The 25,490-nt window shown below is 42.3% G+C and overlaps 1 protein-coding gene across 1 annotated transcript in view; it reads right to left on the bottom strand.

Moving 5' to 3' along the window:
* Zc3hav1 (zinc finger CCCH-type containing, antiviral 1) overlaps positions 1-19,076 on the bottom strand; it is a 54,958-nt gene extending 35,882 nt beyond the window's left edge. Inside the window, exons 1-2 of the mRNA XM_076832771.1 lie at positions 18,327-19,076; positions 21-156 (exon numbers count right to left, since the gene is read on the bottom strand). Of these exons, the coding sequence (XP_076688886.1) occupies positions 21-156; positions 18,327-18,634 (444 nt within the window). The 5' untranslated portion in view covers positions 18,635-19,076. The remainder of the gene's footprint in view (positions 1-20; positions 157-18,326) is intronic.
* Between the last annotated feature and the right edge of the window lie 6,414 nt (positions 19,077-25,490).

Here is a 25,490-nt window from a genome sequence, read left to right as displayed (position 1 = left end):
CAAGAGGAACTGTAACTTACCTCAGGCATGAAAAACGGGTCGCTTTGGAGGAGGAGTACAGCTAATTGCTCTTGGTTAAGTCCAGAGAGCTCGTGGTTTTTCAGGACTTGGAAATTCTTTTCTGAGAGAACCTCATGAGAATATTTGCATAAATTCCTAGAAGAAAACATGACAATCGTCAGTGTTTCCACTTCATAGACGGTAAGAAAAAGAAATCGTCCAGCTTGCAGAAGACATTTTTTTTTTTTGGTGTGTGTGTGTGGTGTGTGTGTGTGTGTGTGTGTGTGTGTGTGGTGCTGGGGATTGAACCCAAGGCCTTATGCATGCAAGGCAAGCACTCTACCAACTAAACTATATCCCCAGGCCCCAGAAGACAATTTTGAAAGATAAATGTATGAAGCACATAGATTAGCAAGGAGAGTATGTATTATTCATAAATTATACATGTGTATTCACATGCTGACCTTAGTTAATGTAATACTTCTCTGAATAGTATCTCCTGGTAATCATTTGTGTATAGTTCAGAAAAGTGAAGAGGAAAAAAATGGTAAACAAACAAAAATCAATCTATTAGAAATTATTATCCATTGAGAAATGGAGAAGATGATAAAGTCAAGAAAATAAGAGAGGTTCATTTACTTAACTTTTTTGTGTGTATGTGGTACTGGGGATTGAACGCAGGAGAGCTTAACCATGGAGCCACATCCCCCGTCCTTTTTAATATTTTATTTAGAGACAGGGTCTCATTAAGTTGCTGAGGCTGGCTTTGAACCTGCAATCCTCCTGCCTCAGCCTCCCAAGCTGTGTGCCACCACACCTGGCTGCATTTACAACATTTTAATTATGTGAAATTTTGCATTGCTTAATCTGTTCTGATTTATATATCTGATTTATATATACCTCTATTATTTGTGACTAAACAAGAATAGAGGAAGCTCTTTATATTCAAACTACTCCACCAAAAAAGATGGAAAATCTTTTCTTTAGATCACTAATGAATTATGTCAGCAGTGTCCAATGCAACATTCCAAGATGATACAGTTGACCTACAATCAAGATTTTGAATACATAAGCCATGTATGGCAACTGAGCACTTGATATAATCACACTGAAGTCTGAGAATTGCTGACTTAGAACATGGATAAACCCAAAGAACACTGGTGCTCACCTCAAAACAAGCATAATTTGACAGTTATCAATGTCCACTCATTCCACTTCTTAGTTTACATATCCTACATATATCATGGAAATCCTCAGGTTTATGGTTTCAATAGTTATTGATATGATGGCCTATTAAAATTTTCTAGTTTGGACAGCCATAATCAAATTGACAGACAAGTAATGGCCCAGACTTTCACTATTTAAGTAGTGGGAATACAATTATCTGTGTACAAATAGCCTTCTTTTTTTACATTATTTCCTTGAGAGCTTGCCTCAAGTGATACAGTAATTTTCTTGACAGCTTATGTTTCACTTTGACCCATTGGTCTCTGTAAGACATGCCAGCCATCTGGCAGTGTCTATTTCCCCACAAGCACATTAACATAGACTTTATCAGTTTTACTACTTCAGTAGGTATAGAGTGAACTTATACTTTTACTTAATACCCACTTTTATTATGAGCAAGACTAAAATATTCTTAAATGTAGGTGTGAAACTTGTGTTTCCTCTTATTACAATTTGTTTTTATTCTTGAACTGTTTACCTAATAAAGATACTGATCTGCAGATTTGCAAAGGTTCCTTATGTTTCTTTAATATTCATTTTACCTATCTTGTTTATTTCAAATAGTTTTGCATTTCTTTTTTCATTGAGAATTGATTAAGGTTGTCATTGCTAAATATTGATACAATCAAGTCCTCCCTATTCACCCCTCATAATTTAGCCTACTGTTTAACAGTTGTGAAAATAATTCATATGTACACCACTTTTCTCTCTCTCTCTCTCTCTCTCTCTCTCTCTCTCTCTCTCTCTCATACTATGAATTGAACCCAGTGGTGCTTAACCGCTGAACCATATCCCAGCCCTTTATACTTATATAAAAAGTTTAGAGACAGGGTCTCACTGAGTTGCTTAGAGCCTCACTAAGTTATTGAGGCTGGCTTTGAACTTGTGATCCTCCTGCCTCAGCCTTCAAAGCTGCTGGGATCATAGGTTTGCGCCACCATGACCAGCTCAATACTAATTCTTTAAAATATCTGAAGCTTATAAGATTGTCAAAGGGGGACATAGGTGTTTTGTATCAATTTCTCTCAATAACTTCTATTAAATGATTCCTTTCTTGTTATCCTGGACTATTGTATGTTAACCTTTTATAAAGTTTAAAACTACTGGAACCCCTACTGTGTGCGTGTGCACGTGTTTGTTTTATCATTCTGCCATTTTACTTTGAAACCAGTACCATAATACCATCTAATTCAAAGGTCTTTTATGCTATATTTTAAATATTGTCAGAGTAATTTAGGATATCATTAGCTTACTCCTTTTTGCTTCAGTGTGCTTAACTGTTTCTCCTTAAAATTTTATCAAAGTTTTGTCAACTTCCACAAAACAGCATAACAGAGATCTTATTTCTGTTAACCCCATAAATCCCACTGCATATTAAACATGTCGTGTTAACTACCTTAAATTTTCTGATTCAGGAACCCAAGATGCCTCTCTACTGCTTCAAGCCTTGTTCTGTTTTCTCAACTTTTATTTAAAAATCTTCCTTTAATAATCATCTCCTTTTTCCCAAATATTAAATATTATCTGATGCCACTATTATTTTTAGTTGTTTGTCGCTGATAAACAGAAATGCAAAATGACTTTATTGAAATGGGTGATTTTTCAAAAATGTAAACATCTAGACAAAAGTTATTTTCTAAGCATTAATTGTTAAAGGTCACTTATCCAAATATTGCCTGTGTGTGAAACATTTCTGAAACCCTCCGGAATTGCCTTCAGATCTAGCAATAGAACTTCTGAGAAGAAAAGGCCACAGAGTCAACAACCCTGTCAGCCACCTGCTGAGCTCTGGCGCCCTGGCCAGCCTTCCCATGTACCATGATTCATGAACAGCTCAAGGGCAGCTGGTCAGTCTCTGGCAACAGCCTCTACCCAGCCATTTTCCCAGGCAAGGCTTCTCCTTGCTTTCTCCACCAATGACCTTGGCTTTCAGCATGTTTCTGGCGCTCCTTGATAAGGCGGACCTCAACTATCTGCTGACTTCTGGATTCTACTCTGTGGTTTCAGATAACTGTTCCCCACCAACCTCCACCTCCCCAAACCCCCTGCAGCTGGGCTAAGACTCTGCCTTATCATTCACTGCCCCAGCCCACAGGTAGTCTCCTGCTGCCTCGCGTCAAAGCACAAATGGCTCCATCATATCTTGACCAGACCTTGTGAGGCATCTCACTCCCTGCTTCTCAGGACACTGCCATCAGTGTTCCTATTGATATTGATCTGAAAATGATATCACTAAAACACTCCCATGAGCAGAATACAACAGACACTAGTATGGCTGTATGTAAAAATGTGGATGTGTAACCAATGTGAATCTGCAATATGTATACAGGGTAAAAATGGGAGTTCATAATCCGCTTGAATCAAATGTATGAAATATGATATGTCAAGAGCTTTGTAATGTTTTGAACAACTAAGAATAAAATTTTTTATAAATAAATAAATAAATAAAATAAAACACTCCCATGGACAGACTAAGGCTCTGAGACATTGATAACTGTTGGCCACTGGGATAAGGAATCCCTACTTTCCCTTGGGCTCCAGTCCAGACATCCAGAACATGGAGCCCTGCTGATGGCATCTCCTGCAGGTCACATGGAGATGCAGGATTGGTTGTGCCTGTCCTCACCAAGGACATGTCACTCCCAAGGTCCCTGAACTCACCGGTTTCTCTAAAAACCCAAAAACAGCCAGGCAGCTTAATGGAGATCTGCCTGGAACCATGGAGTGTCTAGGACTTTCCAAGCCCACCCAGGTCATTTGTGTCTGGAGGAAGAGTCACTCCTAGCATGCACTGCACTGGCTTGGATCCCCGACATTGCCCCAGTTACACGTCTCGTTTCTTGACTCAGGCCTCCAGCAAACTACGTATTACTTCAAATTCCATCTACTTAAAACCAGTTTCAAACCGCAACATGTATGTCTAGCCTTGGTGGCCCAACACCTGGTGGCTCTACACCTGGTGGCCCACTGTTTCCTCCACATTCCCCAGACGTCCCCCAACTTTTATCTTTGCCCTAATTGAAGCATATTGATCAGCCACCAAGGAGGGGCAATTTGTACTCACATTCTACTTGGGGGCAAGCACAGAGTGACAGGAACTTTACATCTGTTACTTAATTTAGCCATCAAAATAATCCTACTTTGGGAAACCGAAGCTGAAAGATAAGAAGTTAAGGGTGACTTAGATAAGGGGAGATCTGATTGTTGAACTCTGATCTAAAAAAAAAAAAAAAAAAAAAAAACAGATCTGAGACTTTTCTAAAAAAAAAAAAAAAATTACCATTTTGGATTATTGAAGCCACTATTCCTCTTTACTGCCTTTTTTTGGGGGAGGGGGTGATACCAGGGATTGAACCTAGGGGTGCTTAACCATGAGCCACATCCTCATCCCTTTTTGTTTTATTTTGAGATAGGGTCTTGCTAAGTTGCTTGGCTGAGGCTGGCTTTGAACTTGCAATCCTCCTGCCTCAGCCTCTTGAGCTGCTGGGATTACAGGTGTGCACCAACATGCCTGGCTCTACACTGGCCTCTTGAGGACTAATACTTCTCATAGTGTGGTCCTGGGTACAGCCTCTTCTGCATCAACCTGAGGTTGCACAAGAGCAAATTGTGGGGGTCTCCTCCCAGACCTACCAGGTGATATTAAAAACTTTTAGCATTCACTGGGATCATGTAGAGGATTTGTTAGAACAAAACAACCAGGCGCAGTGGCACACGCCTGTAATCCCAGCAGCTTGGGAGGCAGAGGCAGGAGGATTACAAGTTTAAAGTCAGCCTCAGCAATTTAGCAAGGCACTAAGCAACTCAGTGAGACCCTGTCTCTAAATTAAAAAAAAAAAAAAAAAAAAAAACAGTCCCAGAGTTTTGAAATCACTGGTCTGGGGGCACTCAGAACTGACATGTGTGGCAAGCTCCCAGATGATCCACTGTGTGAGTTCTAGGGCACACTAGAGTATCAGGGGCTCAAGGGTGCCTCCCACAAGGGAACAACCCTACAGAAGGTTGGTTAGAGCTGCAGGACTCCCCGATTCCCAGAGTTGCCCAGGACAAAGCAAACACTTGCAGAGTTCTGGGTGTACTTGGAGCTGATAAACTTCAAGCAAACTGCAGGAGTTGGGATAGAAAATGGTAACTTTTAAACAAAGGATTAGAGATGGCCTTGAAAGAGGCAGAATAGTCCCTCTTTCAGGAATCCCAGGCCCAAGACCTAAAAACAAATGACCTTTTCACTTTTCCATTCCAAGCACAGGAAAAAAAAGTTATTTTAAATCAGGCAAAAAGTGTTGCTGTCTCCCCCCCCGCGCCCAGGGTGCCAACCAAAAAGCCAGGCTCCACAGTGCTTCTTATCCCAACAACACGGGTCATTAACTAGAGAGTGTTTAAAAATACCTGACCCTGGGCCACACCCTCAGATATGGGTTTAATCTGAGCAGAGCTGGACCCCAGGTGATTCTAATGTGCAGTCAGGGCTAAGAATCACTGGTTGGGCTTGTCACATCTGATTCTGGGTTAGGCTCTGGAACTGGATGTTCGCCTCTGAGCCCTTGGGCTTTGCAAGTCAAGTAAACACAGGGCCAGCTCAACAGCAGACCAAGCAGAAACCGAAAGAATCTGGAGAGTAACTGGTATTGAAGTACCCCTTTCCTTTCTCCTCCTCAACCTTCTCTTCCCCCATACCCAACGGGTGGATGAAAGCAGCTGACTTCTGTAGAAAACAGGAAATAGTTCACCATAATATAAGCCAGGTAGAGAAAGAACCAGGATATGTGGAAGATAAAATCTACAGAACATTATTCTAATGAATAAAATGTCAGGGGACTAGGGGTGGAGCTGCTTGCCTAGCATGTGTGAGGCACTGGGTTTGATCCTTAGCACCACAATCAATCAATCAATGAAACGCAGGTATCGTGTTCATCTACAACAATAGATAAATAAATAAATAGGAATAGAATGTCAGCAATCAAAAAACAACCCTACCTGGGTGTGGTGGCACACACCTGTAATCCCAACAATTCAGGAGGCTGAGGCAGGAGGATTGTGAGTTCAAAGCCAGTCTCAACAATTTAGCAAGGCCCTATAAGCAACTTAGTAAGACCCTGTCTCAAAAGAAAATATAGGGGCTGGGATGTGTCTCAGTGGTTAAGTGCCCCTGGGTTCAATCCTCAATACCAAAATAAGTAAATAAAATAACAACAACCCTAATAAAGTACCATTTTAAGGCCACTATTCTCTTTATGTTGGTACTTCTCGTGTTCAAGATTAGATTGCTGATGGGGCAGGGAGCATGGGGAGAATGGAAGAATTTTGATTGGGCAAAGGGGAGAGAGAGGAGGGGAGGGAGCCTGGGGGCAGGAAAGATGGTGTAAGGAGATGAACATCATTACCGTAGGTACATGTATGACTGTACGTGTGGTGCAACTTGTAGTGCCACTCTATATATGGGTACAGTCAGAGAAATGAAAATTTTAATTATGCTCTGTGTACAATGAGTCAAAATGCATTCTGCTGTCCTGTATAACTGATTGGAACAAATAAAAAAAAAATTAAAAGTCTTTTTTAAAAAGATTAGATTGTTGTCTTATGAAAGTGTCAGGATGGTTCACTGCAGCTGGAACCCCTGGGAAGGCAGGGAGAAACAGAGTGGCCAAGACAGAACCCCGACGCCGTGGAGGGGAGACAAAGGTGGAGCTGGGAGCACTGGTGCAGCCATCACTGCAGCGTGGCCCAGCCCGAGCTGCAGGTCTCTGCCTGGGAAGAGGACTACACCAAGGAGGCCAGAGACTGCAGAGGGCAACAGGAGGGGATCCAGGCCCACTAAGGATGGGGGTAGGGGTGGGGACAAAAGGCTCAAAATCTGTGCAGGTTCTACAGTTGCACCAAGAGTGGGACAAATAGCATTGGTGCCACCAAACATCATCTCTCTGTTAGGGACAACTCCCCGGTCTGGACATTTCTCTAGTGGTTTGCAAACATTGCTGCCTGGTACAGCGTTTGTAAACTGTAGCTTGGTGATAGAGCTCTTGCCTACCCTGCCTGAGGTCCTGGGTACAACCCCCAGCACCACAAAGAAATGATCAACAAATAATAAAATCAAGACCCCCCCCACCCCCGAGCCCAACTCATCTGCTAATTAAATCACAATGTTTAGGTGCAGGAGCCAGACATCAGTGTTTTTGAAAGTGTTTGCAAGTGACTCCAACATGGAGTAAAATTTTAGGAAGCATCACCCGGAGTCTACAGAAGGACTGAGAGAAAGCCTAGGAAGGGAAGAGAGTAAAGGGCAGGAGGTGGTGGCAATGTTGCCAGAAGTCTGGATGATTAGCGAAAGTAGGTCACACAAGCCTCCTCTCCTGTCACATGTCTCTTCTCCCCACCCAGATATAAATTCCTTTGAAAGCTAAGATTAATAATAAAACAAACTAGAGAGGAAGATTAATAACTAGTTAAGGGTATATGAGGGTTCCATTTTAGCGAGACAGGAAGGGGAATGAACACTTGTTGCCGGCTGGCCAGAATGCCAGAGGTTTCCTGTGTGTCTTAGTTATGTCACATAGAGTAACAGGTAGGTCACCTTAACATTCGATAAAGCACTACTTTTGAATCTTTTGTTCACTCTGCTCCAAACAAATCATTTCTCTTTTACTTCCTCAAGCTGGGAAAGCACGTGACACTGCATTAGCAATCAGCCAGAAAGCACCTCTCACGGTACCATTTGTTTCTGAATGTGTGGTTTGGACCCCTGCAAAAGAACCCTTCAGGGCTGCACCCATCCCTTCTGAACCAGAATTTCCCCTGTGTTACTCAGGAGCCCAAGGTTCAGTAAGCTCCCCACCTGGCTCACAGGCACATGGAAGTTCGAGAAGCACAGTTTGAAAACTGAGTACCTGTACACCTGGACATTATTCAAAACAATCTGTCAGGGAGAGGGGGAAATGCTGCAGCTCATTATATTTATTTTTTTAATCTAAGAAAACAGGAAATCATGGCCTGGACTGAAAGAACTGCTGGGGGTGGGATTAACCAGTTAACTGAGAAGAGGCACAACAAGACCTTTAGGGCTGATGAAAACACTCCATACCTTTTCTTGCAGTCTTGCCACATGGTGTGTGTCCACTTGTCAGGACTCTTTACACTGTTCACTTTAAAATGGTATATTTTAGGGCTGGGGTCGTGGCTCAGTGGGAGAGCACTCACCTAGCAAGTGTGAGGCCCTAGGTTCGATCCTCAGAACCACATAAAAATAAATAGAATAAAGGTTTTGTAACCAACTACAAATAAAAAGTAAATATTAAAAAATGGCATATTTTATTCAATATAAATCTTATCTTGATACAGTTGATTTAATTTTTTTTTCTTTTCTTTTGGTACCGGGGATTGAACCCAGGGGTACTTACTGATGAGCCACACCCCCAGCCCTTTTTATACTTTATTTAGAGACAGGGTCTCACTAAATTACTTAAAGCCTCGCTAATTTGCTGTGGATGACTTTTTTGGGGGGCGGGGCAGGGATTGAATTAACTCGGGGCACTCAACCACTGAGCCACATTGCCAGCTCTTTTGTATTTTATTTAGAGGCAGGGTCTCACTGAGTTGTTTACTCCTCACCGCCTCACCATTGCTGAGGCTGGCTTTGAACTTGCGATCCTCCTGTCTCAGCCTCCAGAGCCACTGGAATTACAGGCCTGCACCACTACACAGAGCCTAAAAGACCTCTTTTAACTTAATGCAGCAAGTTGGTCTGAAACATTTAAGTTCTTTTTGTATGGAAAATAGTTAAAAGATCAAAAGCTGGGTCTCTACTTTCTTCCCTAACACTGAGTCAGCCTCCCTGCTCCAACTTGGTTTCTGATTTCTCACTGGGCCTCAACTCCTAGGTCTTCCTAAAATCTTTGATTCCTTTTCCACACTCATTTGGTGCCTTGGCTATTTCAAAGTAGCCTGCAGGCAAAGATCACAGATTCCTGTTTGAAAGTCAATATAGTCAAAAGAGTAAAAAAATCAGACCCATTTTACGGATGGGAAACAAACATCACTTATTTTAAACGTTTATTTTTTTGCCATGGCTATATTATTGCAAAAAGTAGTATTTTGTTATTGGGTGCTTATTTGTCACTACATAAGATTTAATCATGGTTCACAGTACCCCTTACAATCCCATTGAATTTCTTAGCTTAATTTCTGCAGAACACCACTGACATTGAAAGTCAAATATGATCACATTAAAATGAAAAAAAAATTTGAAGCAAACCTGAAAAGAGAACAGAAATTCCCAAATGATTCTTACAAGGTGTACCCCTTTGTGTCATGATATTGCAGAAAACAGCACGTCTCCAAGGCTCCCACCCTGAGAGCAGGATTACATAGACACAGTGCAAATTAGTAACAGAAAGAATTTCCAGGAAAGATTCACACAAACAACAGGGCTCACGGGCAAGTAAAATGCACACCTTGAGGGGCTGGGGTTGTGGCTCAGTGGTAGAGCGCTCGCCTAGCACGTGTAAGGCCCTGGGCTCGATCCTCAGCACCACATAAAATTAAATAATAAAAGTATTGTGTTCAACTATAACTAAAAACTAAAATATTAAAAATAAATAAATAAATGCACACCTTGAAAATGTCATACTTAGAGATAAAACAGGCTCAAGAGGACATATTTTAAGTAATTCCATTTATAGGAAAAGTTCAGAATCCATAGAGACAGAAAATAGATTGAGAGGTTGGATGCCAGGAGCTGGGGAAGGAGGAGTGATGGCTGATGGGTGTGGGAATTCTGCTGGGGGTGATGGAAATGTTCTGGAATTTGATAGTGATGATGGTTCCGCATCATGAGTGTGCTGACTGACTCTGAATTAATCACTTTAAAATAGTTTTAGCTATTTTTTAAAATGGCAAATAAATAAGGTTATTACAAACAAAAAATAGAGCACTAAGATGACCAAAAAATAAAATGCAAAGCAGCATTATCAAGTAAGACAATTAAAAAAAATTGTAGTTGTAGATGGACAACATGCCTTTATTTTATGTTTAATTTTTATATGGTGCTAAGGATTGAACCCAGTGCCTCAACTTCTGCTAGGCAAACACTCTACCACTGAGCCACAACCCCAGGCCGCTGTGGGCCTTTTTAAGGCATATTACCTGCCTTGTAAAATTATCTTACTTGGGCTGGGGCTGGGGCTGAGTGGCAGAGTACTTGCCTAGAGTGCGTGAGGCACTGGGTTGGATTCTCCGCACCACATAAAAATAAATAAAGGTCCAACAACAACTAATAAAATATATTTTTTTTTAAAATAAAGGGCCCAGAGCCACTAACATATTAACAATTAAAACTACATTGTGCCCACCTGTAATACCAGTGGCTCCGGAGGCTGAGGCAAGAGTATTACCAAGTTCAAAGCCAGCCTCGGCAACTTAGGGAAACCCTGTCTCAAAATAAAAAATAATATGGACTGGGGATATGGTTCCGTGGTAAAGTGCCCCTGGTTTCAATCCCTGGTACCAAAACAAACAAACAAACAAACAACAACAAAGTACACACATTGAGATACAATTTCATATTCCCTGAATTGGCACAAATTTTAAAAGGCCTATGATACCACTTGGCAAGACTGTAAAGCAAGGATGTGTGATATTGGTCAAAGTATATTGTTAAATTATGTATTGTATACATGTGGAAATATGTAACAACAAATTCCATCAGTATGTACAACTATAACACACCAATTTAAAAATGTGGGGGGGGAAAGAATATAAAGCAAGGGAATATTCAGACCTGGTAAAAATTCTACTTGGCAAACACACTTTGGAAAACAATTTGAAATTATCTCATAAAACTAATGGTAAGTATGGGAATTCTACTACTAGATAGGAAAAACTCCAATACATGTACATAAAGAAACATATACCAGAATGTTCATATCACCATGGTCCAGTATCAAAAAGTAAAAACAATCTCCATCTTGAGACAATGGATATGTAAATTGTGCACATTCAAACCAAAGAAAACTTCACACTTCAATGAATCAGAGTAGTCCCATTCTAAAACCTGTAGGGCCCACAGCAAGGCTACAAACAGAGGCCTGCGTATAAATGTTTAAATACCCAATGCTAAATTGAACACGTTATTGATTCCTATCTTAACAAATATGGTTCGTGTGATCTGGATGGCCAACTAGAATTCTTGGATGGCTCAGAGTTTTATGACAGAACATAGCAGAGTGGAGGAAGCCAGTCCTGCTCCCAACTCCAGTCCACCACTTCTTTCTTTTCCCACCTGGGCTCTGTCCTACACCTCTAATGCTGTCATCCAGAGGCAAAGGACATGTCAGTCTGTGCATGCAAATTCCTTCAACCCAGGAAAGAAGTATACAAGCCCTGGAAGTGGCTTTGAGAATTCCAGGGACAAGAGAATCCAGTGTATGGTGTAGGCTCAAAGTGGAACCACAGGTTCAAGATGGGCATAATTCTATGACTCCTCAAAAAGTAGGTAGAGATACAACTGGACAAAGATGGATCTGAGGCCTATCAATCCCAGGGCCCAGAGCAGAAAAAGGTAGAGAAATAGAGCACAATATAACAGGGGTGAGTCTCAGAAGCATCATATTGAGCAAATGACAGCAAACACAGCAAGCACAGTGTCATTGGGTACCCACAGGGAATCTGGTTTCAGAACCTCCCCAATCCATGGATGCCCAAGTTCTTTAGAGAAAATAGTGTAGTATTTGCATATAACCTATGAATATCCTCCAATATATTTTACATCATCTCTAGGTTACTTACAATATCTTATACAACCAATGTAAACTTTATGTATACTGAATTGTTTAGAAAATAATGACGAGCAGAAAAATGGCTACATGTGAGCTGGGCTACAGCTCAGTGGTAGAACACTTGCCTGACATGTGTGAGGCACTGGGTTTGATCCTCAGCACCATAAATAAATAAATAAATAAATAATTGTGTCTGTTTACATCTAAAAAAATATATTTAAAAAAAGCAGGTACATAATCAGTTTAGATACAATTCCACCCTAAACCCTCAAATATGTTACCTCTGCACTTTGTGGAATCCACAGATGGGGAACCCATGCATATAGAGGACTGATACATTTGTACTCTCAATATGAATACCATGTACAGGTTTGCAGATTTGAAAACAGTCAAAACAATCCTAAGTATTGCTTATAAATACAAAATATGTGGGAAAATAATACATGCATGAGAAAAGTAATCAACAAATACAAAACAGCATTTACCTCTAGGAAGGGAGTAATGGTCAAAGAAGAAAATTCAGAAAGATGAAAATGTGTAATATCCTATTTCTTCAACTGATTGGTGGGTACCAGATCTTCACTATATTCTTTACATATTTTCTAAGACTTAAATATCACATAATAAAATTTTAATTTTCTTTTTTTTTTTTTTTGGAGAGGGAAGGTAGAGGGAGTATTGGGAATCAAACCCAGGACCTCATATACCTTAAGCACATACTCCACCACTGAACTACATCCCCAGATCAAGAAAATTCTTCTTAAAAAGAAAAGAAAAATCTTCTTAAATTAAAACAATAGCATCTCATACCCTTCCAATTGGCATATATCAAAAAAAGTCTGATGGGCCGGGGATGTGGCTCAAGCGGAAGCGTGCTCGCCTAGCATGCGCGGGGCGCTGGGATCGATTCTCAACACCACATAAAAATAATAAAGATATTGTGTCCACCTAAAACTAAAAAATAAATATTAAAAAAAAGTCTGGGGCTGGGGATGTGGCTCAAGTGGTAGCGCGCTCGCCTGGCATGCGTGCGGCCCGGGTTCGATTCTCAGCACCACCTACAAACAAAGATGTTGTGTCTGCCGATAACTAAAAAATAAATATTAAAAAATTCTCTCTCTCTCTCTCTCTCCTCTCTCACTCTCTCTTTAAGAAAAATATTAAAAAAAAAAAAAGTCTGATAATACCAAGTGTCATTTAGCCAGAAAATGGAGAAACTGGGACTCTCAAACACACAAATATAGATTGGTATAACCACATTTAATTCTGATTTGTCAGAAGAGTTGAAGCTGTATAACCATTCAACCCAGCAATTCTACTTCCTAATGATCTGCTCTAGGGATGCTGTTGCCATGAGCACCTAGAGACCCATGTGTATTCCTGGCAGTATGGTTTGCTGGAGCAAGAAACTGTAAATATCCATTGCCAGGGGAATAGTTAACTGAACTGTAGTGTAAGTCATATGATGAAATGCTATTCAGTAGTTAAAAATGAATTAAAAGGGCCAGATATGTAGCTCAGTGGCAAAGTGTCCCCATGTTTAATCCCCAGTACCAAAAAGAAAAAAAAATAGGAGAAATTAAAAGTGTAAATATTCATGCTGAGACGTGTTATAAGCTTATTAGATTATATCTCCTTTTTCAAATTTTTTTCTAATTAGTTATAGATGACAGCAGAATGCATTTTGATTCATTTTACATAAATGGAGCACAACTTTTCATTTGTCTGATACACAGCAGAGTCACACCTTTCATGCAATCATACATGTACCTAAGGCAATGCTGTCCATCTCATTCCACCATCTTTCCTATCCCCATGCACCCTCTCCTTTATATATCCTCTTTTATAATTTCTACTACATATTCAGAGTATGTATACTATGATGCTTGTCATACTATTCTTTGTGCATTTCAGTATTTTTCTTTCAATATGAAACAGCCAATGGGTCCTTCTCCCATCTACCCACCCCCCACCCAAAAGGGAAAGGCAAAGGCATACAAACAGGAAAGAGCACAGAGGAAACACCCACATTGGCAGAAACCACAAAGCAAGTCGAAGACGCAGACAGCCTAGTTTGAACAGTTAAACAGAAGCCATGCTTGCAAATAATAACTTAAATTAATAAAAGGTCATGCTTCATACAGAAACTGGACAATGGAAAGAGGACTGGGATAGTGGCTCAGAGATAGAGTGCTCACCTGCCATGTGTGAGACACTGGGTTCAATCCTCAGCACCACATAAAAATAAAGATATTGTGTCCACACTTATAACTGAAAATAAATATTTTAAAAAAATCATACCGATCAGGTTCAAATATTAATTCTTCCAGCTAGGTGATCTTTAGTAAATTCCTTCCTTCCTTTCTTTCTCTCTCTCTCTCTCTCTCTCTCTCTCTCTCTCTCTCTCTCTCTCCCTCATAAATTTCTAAAGACCTCTATGTCCAAGATTCATAAGAGGGGTTTATGGGCTGGGGATGTGGCTCCAGTGATAGTGTGCTCCCCTGGCATGCGTGCGGCCCAGGTTCAATCCTCAGCACCACATACAAACAAAGATGTTGTGTCCGCCGAAAACTAAAAAATAAATATTAAAAAAAGAGGGGTTTATAATATCTACCCTAGGAATTACTAAAAAGATAAATTTGAATACTAGGGGCTGGGGTTGTGGCTCAGCAGTAGAGTGCTCCCCTAGTAAATGAGAGATGCTGGGTTCGATCCTCAGCCCCACATATAAATAAATTAATTTAATTAAGTTAATTAAAAAAATTGTATACTGTCTCTACTGTGGCTTTCATAGAGCTTGGTACATAATTATTTGTTCAATAAATAATAGTTACTGTTTGTGTCAGAACTGGGATTTGAACTTCATGTGTGGGAAAATATTTCAGCAAAACAAATAGAAATATTCAAACTGATGTACCAGAACAAATAATTATACAACACTTAATCAAGCCTTGCTATCAACTAACATGCATGGCTCAAAGCAATGCAAAAGGAAAGAGAAACTACAGAATAGGAGAAATCCTACTTAAGACAGTAGTACTGTAGAGGAAGTTTTATCCAGCAAAAGGCAAATTATCTCCATGTAAACACAGAGCAGTTTACTGAACTGAATGGTAACCTCATTATGGGTATTGATTGATTAGCAGAAGTCATTAGCCAATGATTCACAAAGAAAATCCTCAAACTTGCAAGTATCACTTTTTAGAAAACAAAGCTCTGTGTAATCCCTAAATTCAATAGCAATATAAAAGGAAATTTTAAATATAGTTAAACCAACAAATGTAATAAGATTTTTATCACTCCATTAAAAAAGAAAAAACAGATCGTGTTTTTTCCCTCTTTGGAGGGACCATCTAAAAATTTGTACAGACAAAATAGTCCCTAAATTATAGATAATGTTTTAAAATACAGAATAATGCAGGTTACCAACACACTTTAGGAGTTTAACATGGTTTTGACATTTCAAACCAGGTAAAAAAATTTTTTAAAAAGATAAAAAAAAAAATCTATAAAATGAAAAATCCTAAAAATATTGTGTACAACAAATTGAAACAAAGTGTCTAAACATATTAGATACATAATATCTCAAAACAAATATGGATTTATATGTATAGGTTTGTTTCCTGGAAATACAAGTTGGATTTATAAAACAATCAAGGAAACGTGAATACCAACTTGTTTTAGATGATAATAAAATTATAGTTTTTAGTAAAATGTGATCATCTTGCTGTGATTATGTTAATAAAATACATTTCTTACCTATTAGAGGTACGTAAGTCATTATGAAGCAAATAACTGCAGGAATTTGCTTCAACACAACACATTGGAGACAACTGTGGAAGACTGCATAAATGAAACAAGACTAGCCATATTTTAAACTGTGGAATCCAAAATGATAGGTACGAACATACATGGGGCTCATCAGTCTTCTCTCCACTTCTGAGTATGTTGAAAAACTCCAAAGAAAAAATTAAACTTAAAAAGTCAATACAAACTAGTGAAGAATTTTTCATTACAGAACAGATAAGAACAGAAAAAAAAGATCACAAAGCCTTCCAATCCTGTTATTCGGGATGGTTCTAGAATGTTCCTTCCTTTTCTGTCATCTACCCACTTCCCCTCCTCTCATCCTGGGTGATTTCTTGTTGCTGGTGACTCAGATGACTGTCTCTAGACAAATAATTCCCCACATCTCAGAAGCAGACTTTCAAACTGTTGCCTCACAACATACTAAGTAAATATTTAAATAAGGGAGCACATATTCAAGCACTTTTTTAAAAAAAAATTTAGAATGAGCTGAAATAAACAAATAAAAAATTAAAAAAAAATTACCTCATCTACTTAGTCCATTTGAAATACACCTCCTTTGCCTGTTTTGTTACATGTTTGAGGGGTTTTAAGGAGCAGTGGCCACAGGCATGCTCGACAATGTCTGGATGCAATTGATAAGGTCCACATCTATAGACATTGCCGAGCATGCCTGAGGCCAGTGCTTGTGCAGAAGTGCATGACTAGAGTATGTTTTACTAGTAAATGCATGACCAAAGTTTTGGACAACAGGTACCACTTACCGTTTTTAAGTACGTCAAGTGTGAAAGTACTCTATCAAGAAAAAATAATTGAGCTGGGCACCGCGGCACATACCTATAATCCCAGCACTTTGTGAGGCTGAGACAGGAGGATGGAGAGTTCAAAGCCAGCCTCAGCAATTTAGCCAGGCTCTAAGCAACTCAGTGAAACCCTGTATCTAAACAAAATACAAAAAAGTGCTGGGGATGGGGCTCAGTGGTTGAGTGTCCCTGAGTTCAATTCCCAGCTCTCCCTGCCAAAAAAAAAAAAAAGAAAAGAAAAAGAAAAAAGAAAAAAAGAAAAGAAAAGAAAAAAGAAAGAAAGAAAAAGAGAAAAGAAAGTAAAGAAAAAATAATTGAGTAGAAGTACCTAGGGACACAAAAATTCGGGAGAAAAATGCAGCCTTAAAAACCATTCATTAATTCAACAAGGCATTCTTTCGGAAAAGACAGATGAGCTGAGAGGCAATGAGAGACTTCACAAAAAAGGGTTTGGTGATCTAGTATGTGAAGGAAGAGGATTAAGAAGTTAAGGGGGGCTGGGTTGTGGCTCAGTGGTAGAGTGCTGGCCTAGCACATGGGAAACCCTGGGTTCTATCTTCAGCTCCACATAAAAGTAAATAAAATAAAATTATTGTGTCCATCCACAATTAAAATATATATTTAAAAAAATTAGGGCTGGGGTTGTGGTTCAGTGGTAGAGCGCTTGCCTAGCACATGTGAGGCCCTGGGTTCAATCCTCAGCACCGTATAAAAAAAATAAATGAATAAAATAAAGCTATAAAAAATTAAATTAAAAAAAAAGTTATGGGGAAAGTCAGAGAGCCTGCCTGGAGGGAGTTTGGCCCGAGGGCAGCTGTTGCTCAGAGGCAGAGATGGAAAAACTGGATTGAGAAGACAGGTCTGGGCAGTGGATACATATTTGGAAGCCATCTTTATAGATATGACAGCTGACCCCATAGGAGTGAGCTCTCTTAGGGAGAGATTTGGAAGACAACTAAATGGGTTAAGCCCAAGGTTATATATTTATAAGCATATAAATATATATATTTAGAAGGCATAAAAGAACAAACAGAAGCAGCAACTTGAGAAGTAAACTGCTTCATTTCAGAACTATTTCAGAGAGTGATCCTGAGAAAGGGTGGTAAACGTTTTGGGCCACCGCGCAGACGGCGGGAAAGGAGGCTGGGCGAGGTCACCTCGAAAGGGACCATTCAGGCCAGGTCGTGTGGCCACGCTCCAGATCGGAGAAAAGGGTACTGAGGGCATAGAGGCGGTCAGGAATCGAGGACCAAGTAGAGCCCTGCGGCTCCCGCCAAGGAGCCGATCCAGGTGCGCAGCGCGGCTGGGCTGCTGGAAGACACCACCTGTCCAGAGACGAGGGAAGCAGAAAGGAAAAAAAGTTTAAAGACGCCAGAAAGCGGAGGTATTTTCCTACGTTCCCAAACCTGCCTTATCCAAAGTCTGTATTGTTAGGATTCAGGGCAAAAACAGGGCAGCGGGTGAGCCTCGTCTCTACTGGGGAATATCGCTTTGGCCACGTTCAAGGAACAGTCTGGGGGCACTGGAAGGAAAGGAACCGCAAGGGTGGGATCGCGGGCGCAGCAGGGGCTCTCCACCAGAAGCAGAGGAGTGAGAGGAGGGTGGAAGCGGCCGAAAGTTGCAGGGCCCTGTCGAGGTCGCGCCTCTCCGGGAGCAGCGGTCCCCCACGGTCCGGCGGATCAGGGCCACAGGGAGCCGCCCTCCCTCCACGCGCACTCACCTCTCCGAGTGCGAATAGTGGCACCGGCCCAGCAGGTTGAGTTTACAGAGATGCAGGTTTTCGCAGGCTCTCTGGCAGTACTTGCGACGGCAGACCCGGGCTCGAGTGGTGGCCACCACCGACCGGGTGACGCCGGCCCTGCTGCCGGTCTCCAACACCACGAAGCGGTCGGGCCCGGCCGCCTCCAGCACCTCGCAGAGCTGCACCTCGGAGAGCGCGATCTTGTCGAGCAGCGCTTCCAAGGACATGCGGCCCCCGTGGGCGCACAGGATTTTGGTGATGAAGCAACACACCTCCGGGTCAGCCATGGCGCGCTCGCCTGCTCGCTCGGTGCGCTGGCCTGGCCGCTGCGCGGGACTCGGCTCCGGGGAGAATCGAAAGTTACAAGCGTGCCGGGGGCGGCCGCGGGCGGTGCCGTACGCCGAGTCCCGCGGTTTCGGTTTCCAGCTAGGCTCTAGGGTCAGGAGGCCAGGGCACACCGACGGCGTCCTCGGTTCGGTTAGATCTGGGTCAGATTTAAAGTCAGCGGGCGGGCGATCGGGTGAACAGCCAACAAGCGCTGGCAGATTCACTGGCGACGCAGCAGCGTGAGGGCAGTCCGCTCTCGGTTCTAGGTTCGACGAGGGTCGTTCCCCAGCTGGGTACCGCGAGGCCTCCTCGGAACGAAGAGGAAGTAAAAATGGTCTGGGGCTCTGGTGGGGGCTTTTATAAACCAGCCCCAAAGGCGATGACGCGTCTTGATGGCCCACTTGAAGCGTGCTCTGGTTCTCTGCCCCACCCATCCCCGGAAAGAGCTGACCTTAGCGAGCGCTTCTTCTGGGCTGTACCTCCGGTGACAGAGAATCTTCGCCACCACTCCACGGTTTAAAAATCATTTTCCTCACTTTGTACTTGAGAAAGTAACTTGAGAAATACGCACTGCCATCAAGTGGAGCCCGGAGGACACCGAGGTTCCCAAAATCTGGCCCCGGGGGCCCAGATCGCCGTGCGCCTGATCTAGGACTGATGTGCACACTTTTTCCGACACCACCGACCCCTCTTAAAAGACAGCGATTATTACTTTTTCTTTCTTTCATTCATTCTTTCTGTGTCGAGGACTTTGTGAAGAACCACTTTTGACCCATTCTGGTCTTCCTATAATCGCCAACCTAGGTGCCCCACACCACTTGCTTAATCCCCCATAGCAAGAAGTCACAAGTGGGCTTGCTCAGACATAATGTAAAATCGGTGACCTCCCACCACCCATCTCCCCAAACTTGGCATGGATTTTTTTTAAGTGAAAACCTTTGAGCTATAAAACGTGCAGAAATAACTCTTGTCTTAACTTCTACCCTTATCTGACTGAAGCAGAACCTCCGGAAAATGCAGCCATTAACACCCCAGTAAGAAGTTTCCTGCGTTCTCAGCTGCCTGGGAGACACTGCACCCTTCCATTAACGTTAAAAATAAAAATAAATAAATAAATAAAAGCCCAAGGGCCTTTTCCCACAATCTTCTGTTGAAGCCCTAACCCCCATTCCTGCTGTTGTTGTATTGAGATATGTAAATCTTTACCTCAGAATAGTCCTTGAATTTCCCCTCACTGGAAGCTTCTGAGAGTACTTGTGAACTATTCTAATTTGCAGGGCCCCAGTGAGCTCAAGTTAGAAAAAGAAAAAGGTTTTCCTCCCATCATCCCAAAATAAAATAACTGAACCATTGATCAGAGAGGAAATAAGTCCTTTAAAAAAAATAATAACAACAGTAAGAAACTCTTGTTGCCAAATTAGAAATTCTTCAAAAAGACAATTGGGAAATCTCAGTATAATACTTCATGATAGTGGAACTATGTTTTTTATACTATGGTATAAAAAACAGCCCAATTTGGGCCCACATAGGATCATCTGATTTCTCATTGCCTCTGGCTGTTGCTTCTATAGTTGTGTTTTAATCCACTTGGCTTTGTTTGTGGTCTGACAGGTTCCCAGGAGCCTTTTATTATTAAATCAATTAAGTTCAATGTGTTTGCTGTCTATCTTCTTTGGGGCCTTTACATTAGTTAGTTGCTCTTATCATGCAGATATCTAAGAAGCAGCCTTTGCACCCAGGGTGCATGTATTTGGGAAGACTTGAACAAATTTTAACAGTAAGGGAGTTGAGTTGAAAGTGGGGTACACACCTGGAATCCCACATACTGGGGAGGCTGAGACAGGAGGATAGCAAGTTTGAGGTCGGTCTCTGCAATTTAGCAATAGCAAGACTCTCTCTCATAATAAAATTTTTAAGAGAATTGGAGTTGAAGCTCAGAGGTAGACTACTCCTGGGTTCAAACCCCAGTAAAGAAAGAAAAAGACCTGTAATCCCAGTGGCATGGAAGGCTGTACAGACAGGAGGATCACGAGTTCAAAGCCAGCCTCAGCAAAATGGAGGCACTGAGCAACTCAATGAGACCCTGTCACTAAATAAAATACAAAATAGGGCTGGGGATATGGCTCAGTGGTTGTGTGCCCCTGAGTTCAATCCCTGCCCCTCCCCCAATACAAAATAAAGAAAAAGAAAAGCAAGAGAATCAGGAACCCAATGCTGATGCACTGGGTAGACAGGAGATTAAAGAATGAAGAGTCCAGTTTGGTGAGAGTGTTTGGGAGCACAGATATAGGATTCCCTTCACTTTGAAGTCATGAAAAACAATTTGAGTTATGGGAAAGAAGGGCAAAGGAAACATTTAGAGAATTTTTAAAATTATATATTGTCACGTGTCAGCTTCTCGGAAATGAGATACTGACACTGACTCGATGTGCAGAAGATTTCCTGGGTGTCACACCAGAGGAAGCCAAGTGGGGAAGTGAGAGCCCTCAGACTTGCCTGCAGACCTCACAGTCTGCCAGCCCAAAGGGGAGCTCAGGAGCAAAAGCTCAGCCTGGGGCAGAAAAGGCTGGGCCCTTGTACCACTGCCTTCCTGTCATGGGTGGAGGCCACCAGAGAAGATGAAAGACCAGGACAGATCTGCAAGGAGCTGAAGCTGCAGGCTATGAGCTTAACATGCTCCTCTGAACTGGGCTACAAGCCCTGGGTTAAAGGGCAACCTGAGCGACACACTGCAACAGCAGTAGTCCATCCTTTGTACCTCATGGCTTTCCTTCTCCATTTGTATCTAGGGAACAGCTCTTTCAGAGCTTTACTTTTCACTAGAAAACTTAGAAGAGGACAGTTAATGGAATGAACTATGGTGCATGTCACCACAGTTAGTCTCAAGGCCACGACTGGTCCTCATCCTTTCCTTCCACCACTATCCTAATTCCCCTCACCCTTAGCCACCACTCAGCAAATCTCAGTAGTTTACCAGATCAGGTGTCTCAATCCTCATTCCTATGCAATGTGAGCACATTCTCCAGCCAGGGTTGCTACTCTTGTCCTGACCATCAACAGCCACAGTTAAGAAAAGGAGGACCAAGAAATAACCCAGCTGGGTGAGGCGGTACACCCCTGTAATCCTAGCGGTTCAGGAGGCTGAGACAGGAGAATATCAATTCAAAGCCAGCCTCAGCAAAAGTGTGGCACTAGCAACTCAGTGAGCCCCTGTCTCTAAATAAAATACAAAATGGCTGGGGATGGGGCTCAGTGGTCAAGTGCCCCTGGATTCAATCCCTAGTACCAAATGAAAAAAAAAAAAAAAAAAAAGAAAGAACCCATAACCCAAATAGGCCACTGGAGTACCACACGTATTCCACCATGCCCATCACATAACAGCAGTTCTACTTCCTTTGCTGACCAGCATCAATCACCTCTCATAAAATGGCCATTCCTTTTCTTACCTGTTAATCCCAGTCACTGGAGTTTTAGGGAAAGGACCCCAGTTCCATGGGTGGTAAAACCAGGCTCAGCCACCCACTCCAAAATACCAACCAAAGCCACACAGTAGCAAAGAGTGGAAAGGAGCTCTGATCAGAGAGGGCATGGGGGAGGGGGAGGGGGAGGGGGAGAGGTGACCTAAGAAGTGTCTTCAAGGGGCTGACCAGGACTTTGAGGTTTTTCAGAAAAAAAGAACAAAAGCATGGCTTGGGGGCATACATTGCATAGCAGGCAGAGTGGGTAATCTTGGTCAGGTAGAGTGGATCCTTATCTCAGGACTGGTTCTGTGAAGCTCCAAGACAGCCACCATGGCTTGAAGGGGTGATTGGGTTCTCTTAGTGAGAGGATTGCTCCTGCTTATGGGGGCTATATCATGGAGCAATCTGTTCTTCCAGGCTGCCAAGGCTTCCATTGCTGGGGTAGTTTTGATCCTTTGTCATAAAGATCCTTATCTATCAGAATTGTTCCTGGAATGCAAGGCAACTGCCGGAGAGAGGGTGGCTCCGAAGGGAAAAAGTTCACAAAGCAAATGGAGTCAGAGGGACAAAATGGAGTTGGTTAGGTCAAGGACTGGACCCTCCTTTCCGTTAGGAGGCCCAGTAGCCGTCACTTGTAGTCCAATAGGATCTTGGCTGTGTCTCTGGGCAAGTGTGTCCTTCCAGGGAACCAGGACCTCTCACTCTGTGGAGTCCAGAGCTGTGGGAACGGGAAAGCCCAGTGAGTCACTGGAATGATGTCCAGTGAAGCTGTTTGTACTTCTACACGCTCTTTCCAGATCCATATGTCCTTTCTTTTGGGGACACACACTAGAATCCTATCTGATTCAAGGCATATACAATCATGTCCTGGAGAATGCCATCAGCATAGTGTGTCACCTCCACGCTGCCACTTCTGCCACACGCTTAGCTGACTAGTCATCTATCTAGGAGCTTCTGTTTGGTGAGGTGGATGACCAATGGATCTCACGCTCATAGGCTCACTTCCCACCAATTCCTATGCCAAAAGAGTGCTGTCTGTCAGCTGCTGTGTCATGTGAGATTCTTGTCTTTGAATCAGGCAATCTTTAAGCTTTCAGAGAGTGATGCTCTTGACACCTGCAGATAGGAAAGACAACTCCATATCCACAACAAAGCAAACTCCTGATCTTTCCAAGACAAAGGGGACTCCATGCAGTCTACAGATTGCCAAATAGCCTACTGGTGTTCTTAAGGAGGAGAATTTAGCATTGGTCTTCATGTCCAGCAGATTGAACCTCCAAAGGTGGCAGCAACTATTTTCATTTTGGCAGGCAGTTGTCTCTGCTGATAGGCTCTTGCGTTCCCTCCATCTCTCTCATCATGTCATCTTTATTTGGGTACCCAACCAACAGCAGTGGCGCAGGAGACCATCACAAAAACTGGGAAAAGCATTATCCAGCCTAGTGATTTTGTCTGATTGGTAGGTGCATCTTCTGTGGTAGGCACTTACTAGTAAGCTCAACAGGGGATACAAACATCTTCCCCGTCTGTGATCCGCCCCACACGGGCCTGTACACCAGACCTTCTTGTCTCTGATTCTCCAATCTCTTTCTTTCAGGCCCTCTATCCCCACAGGCAGCCTTCCTGTGTGAACCCAATTGCTATGGTTTGAATGTTGTTTTAGCCAGCTTTTTCTCTGTTGTAACCAAAAGACCTCACAAGGACAATTTTAGAGGAGGAAAAGTTTATTTGGGGGCTCACAGTTTAGGAGGTCTTAGTCCATAGATGGCCGGCTCCATTCCTTGGGGCTCCAGGTGAGGAGAACATCTTGGCGGAGGCGGGGTGTGTGTGTGTGGGTGTGTGCTGCTCTAGACATGGAACCAGAAAGCACAGATAGAGATATTCCACTTAGAGTGAAGCAGCACCCCCTTTCTCCACAGAAAAGCCACCTTCACCATGGCTGATTTTAGGACTGTCAGCAAAAGAGTTTTTGCAAAAGAATCCAATGTAGATAAACTTCCTATTTTCGTGTCACCCTGTTTTACTTGGCCACTGGCAGGTAAGATACCAGTACTCCAGGTGCTGGACACCCCCCTTACTAGTTTTCACAAACGTATCCAGTATAGTACTTTGAAGAAATGTGCAAACAAGGTGTCTGGCCTTGAGCTGTGCTTCACAGAGATGTCTACATTTTTAAGATAAGTTACAATTGGGCCCATGGTAACAGCTGGCAGGGGGAGGAAAGAGAGGGGAGAAGAAGCTCTCCCCTTCTCAGGTGTTGTCCTCGAAGGGTTAACTGGCCCAAAACAGTGAAAGAAAAAGCTGCTTTTATGTGAACTTCTGCAGACTGTGAACTTCTGAGCCCCTCCCCTTACACACTGGGTATAAAACTCTGAAACTCCCTGAACTCGGGGGTCAGGGGATTGATTGATTACAGCAAAGGCTGTGCCCTCTGAACCTGGCTGCAGCCAAATAAAACTGTTTCCTGCCGTCATCAGTGCCTTGCCTTGTTTGTCCCTACAACAAGAGGGGAAAAATACATATAGGCCTCAAAAGCAAGCCACCAGGGCTGGGGCTCAGCAGTAATGCGCTTGCCTGGCGTGTGTTAGGCACTGGGTTCAATTCTCAGCACCACATATAAATAAATAAAAATAAAGGTATATTTAAAAGAGAGATATATATATGTATATTTTAAAGCACACCACCAATGATGCACCTGACCTCCAGCCACACCTTACTGCCTTCAGTTACCACCAGTTAATTGCTATCAGAGGGTGAATACACCAATTAGTTAAGACTCTCACAACTCAATCATGCCACCTCTAAACTTTCTTGCATTGTCTCACACATGAGCTTTTGGGGGACACCGAATCTAAACTATAACATGTTTACCCCAAAAGATCATGTGTTGTGAACTTAATCCCCAAATTAATATGTTAGTGGGGTGGGGTGGGGTCTTTGGAAAATAATTAGAGTTAGATGAGATCATGAGCCTGGGCCCCCAAAATGGCACTATTGACTTTATAAAAAGCAGAAGAGGGGCTGAGGATATAGCTCAGTTGGTAGAGAGCTTGCCTCACATTCACAAGGCCTGGGTTCAATCCCCAGCTCCACACACACACACACACACACAAAAAAAAAAAAAAAAAAAAAAAAAAAAAAAAGCAGAAGAAAGATCCATAGCAGCACAATGGTCTTGGATTTTCCAGCCTCCAGAACCATGTGCTAAATAAGCTTTTGTGTTTTTAAATTACTTGATCTCAGGTTATTTTATTATAGCAACAGAAAATGGACTAAGATGCCAATATACAGGCAGCAGTGGTATTCATTGGTGTGAAATGTGTTTTCTCAAGAACCCAAAGATTCCTAATAGGTT

This window comes from Callospermophilus lateralis, chromosome 1, assembly GCF_048772815.1.
Source record: "Callospermophilus lateralis isolate mCalLat2 chromosome 1, mCalLat2.hap1, whole genome shotgun sequence".
NCBI lineage: Eukaryota > Metazoa > Chordata > Mammalia > Rodentia > Sciuridae > Callospermophilus > Callospermophilus lateralis.
Note: the sequence above shows the minus strand (reverse complement) of the source record. Positions and strands in the feature narration are given on the sequence as shown.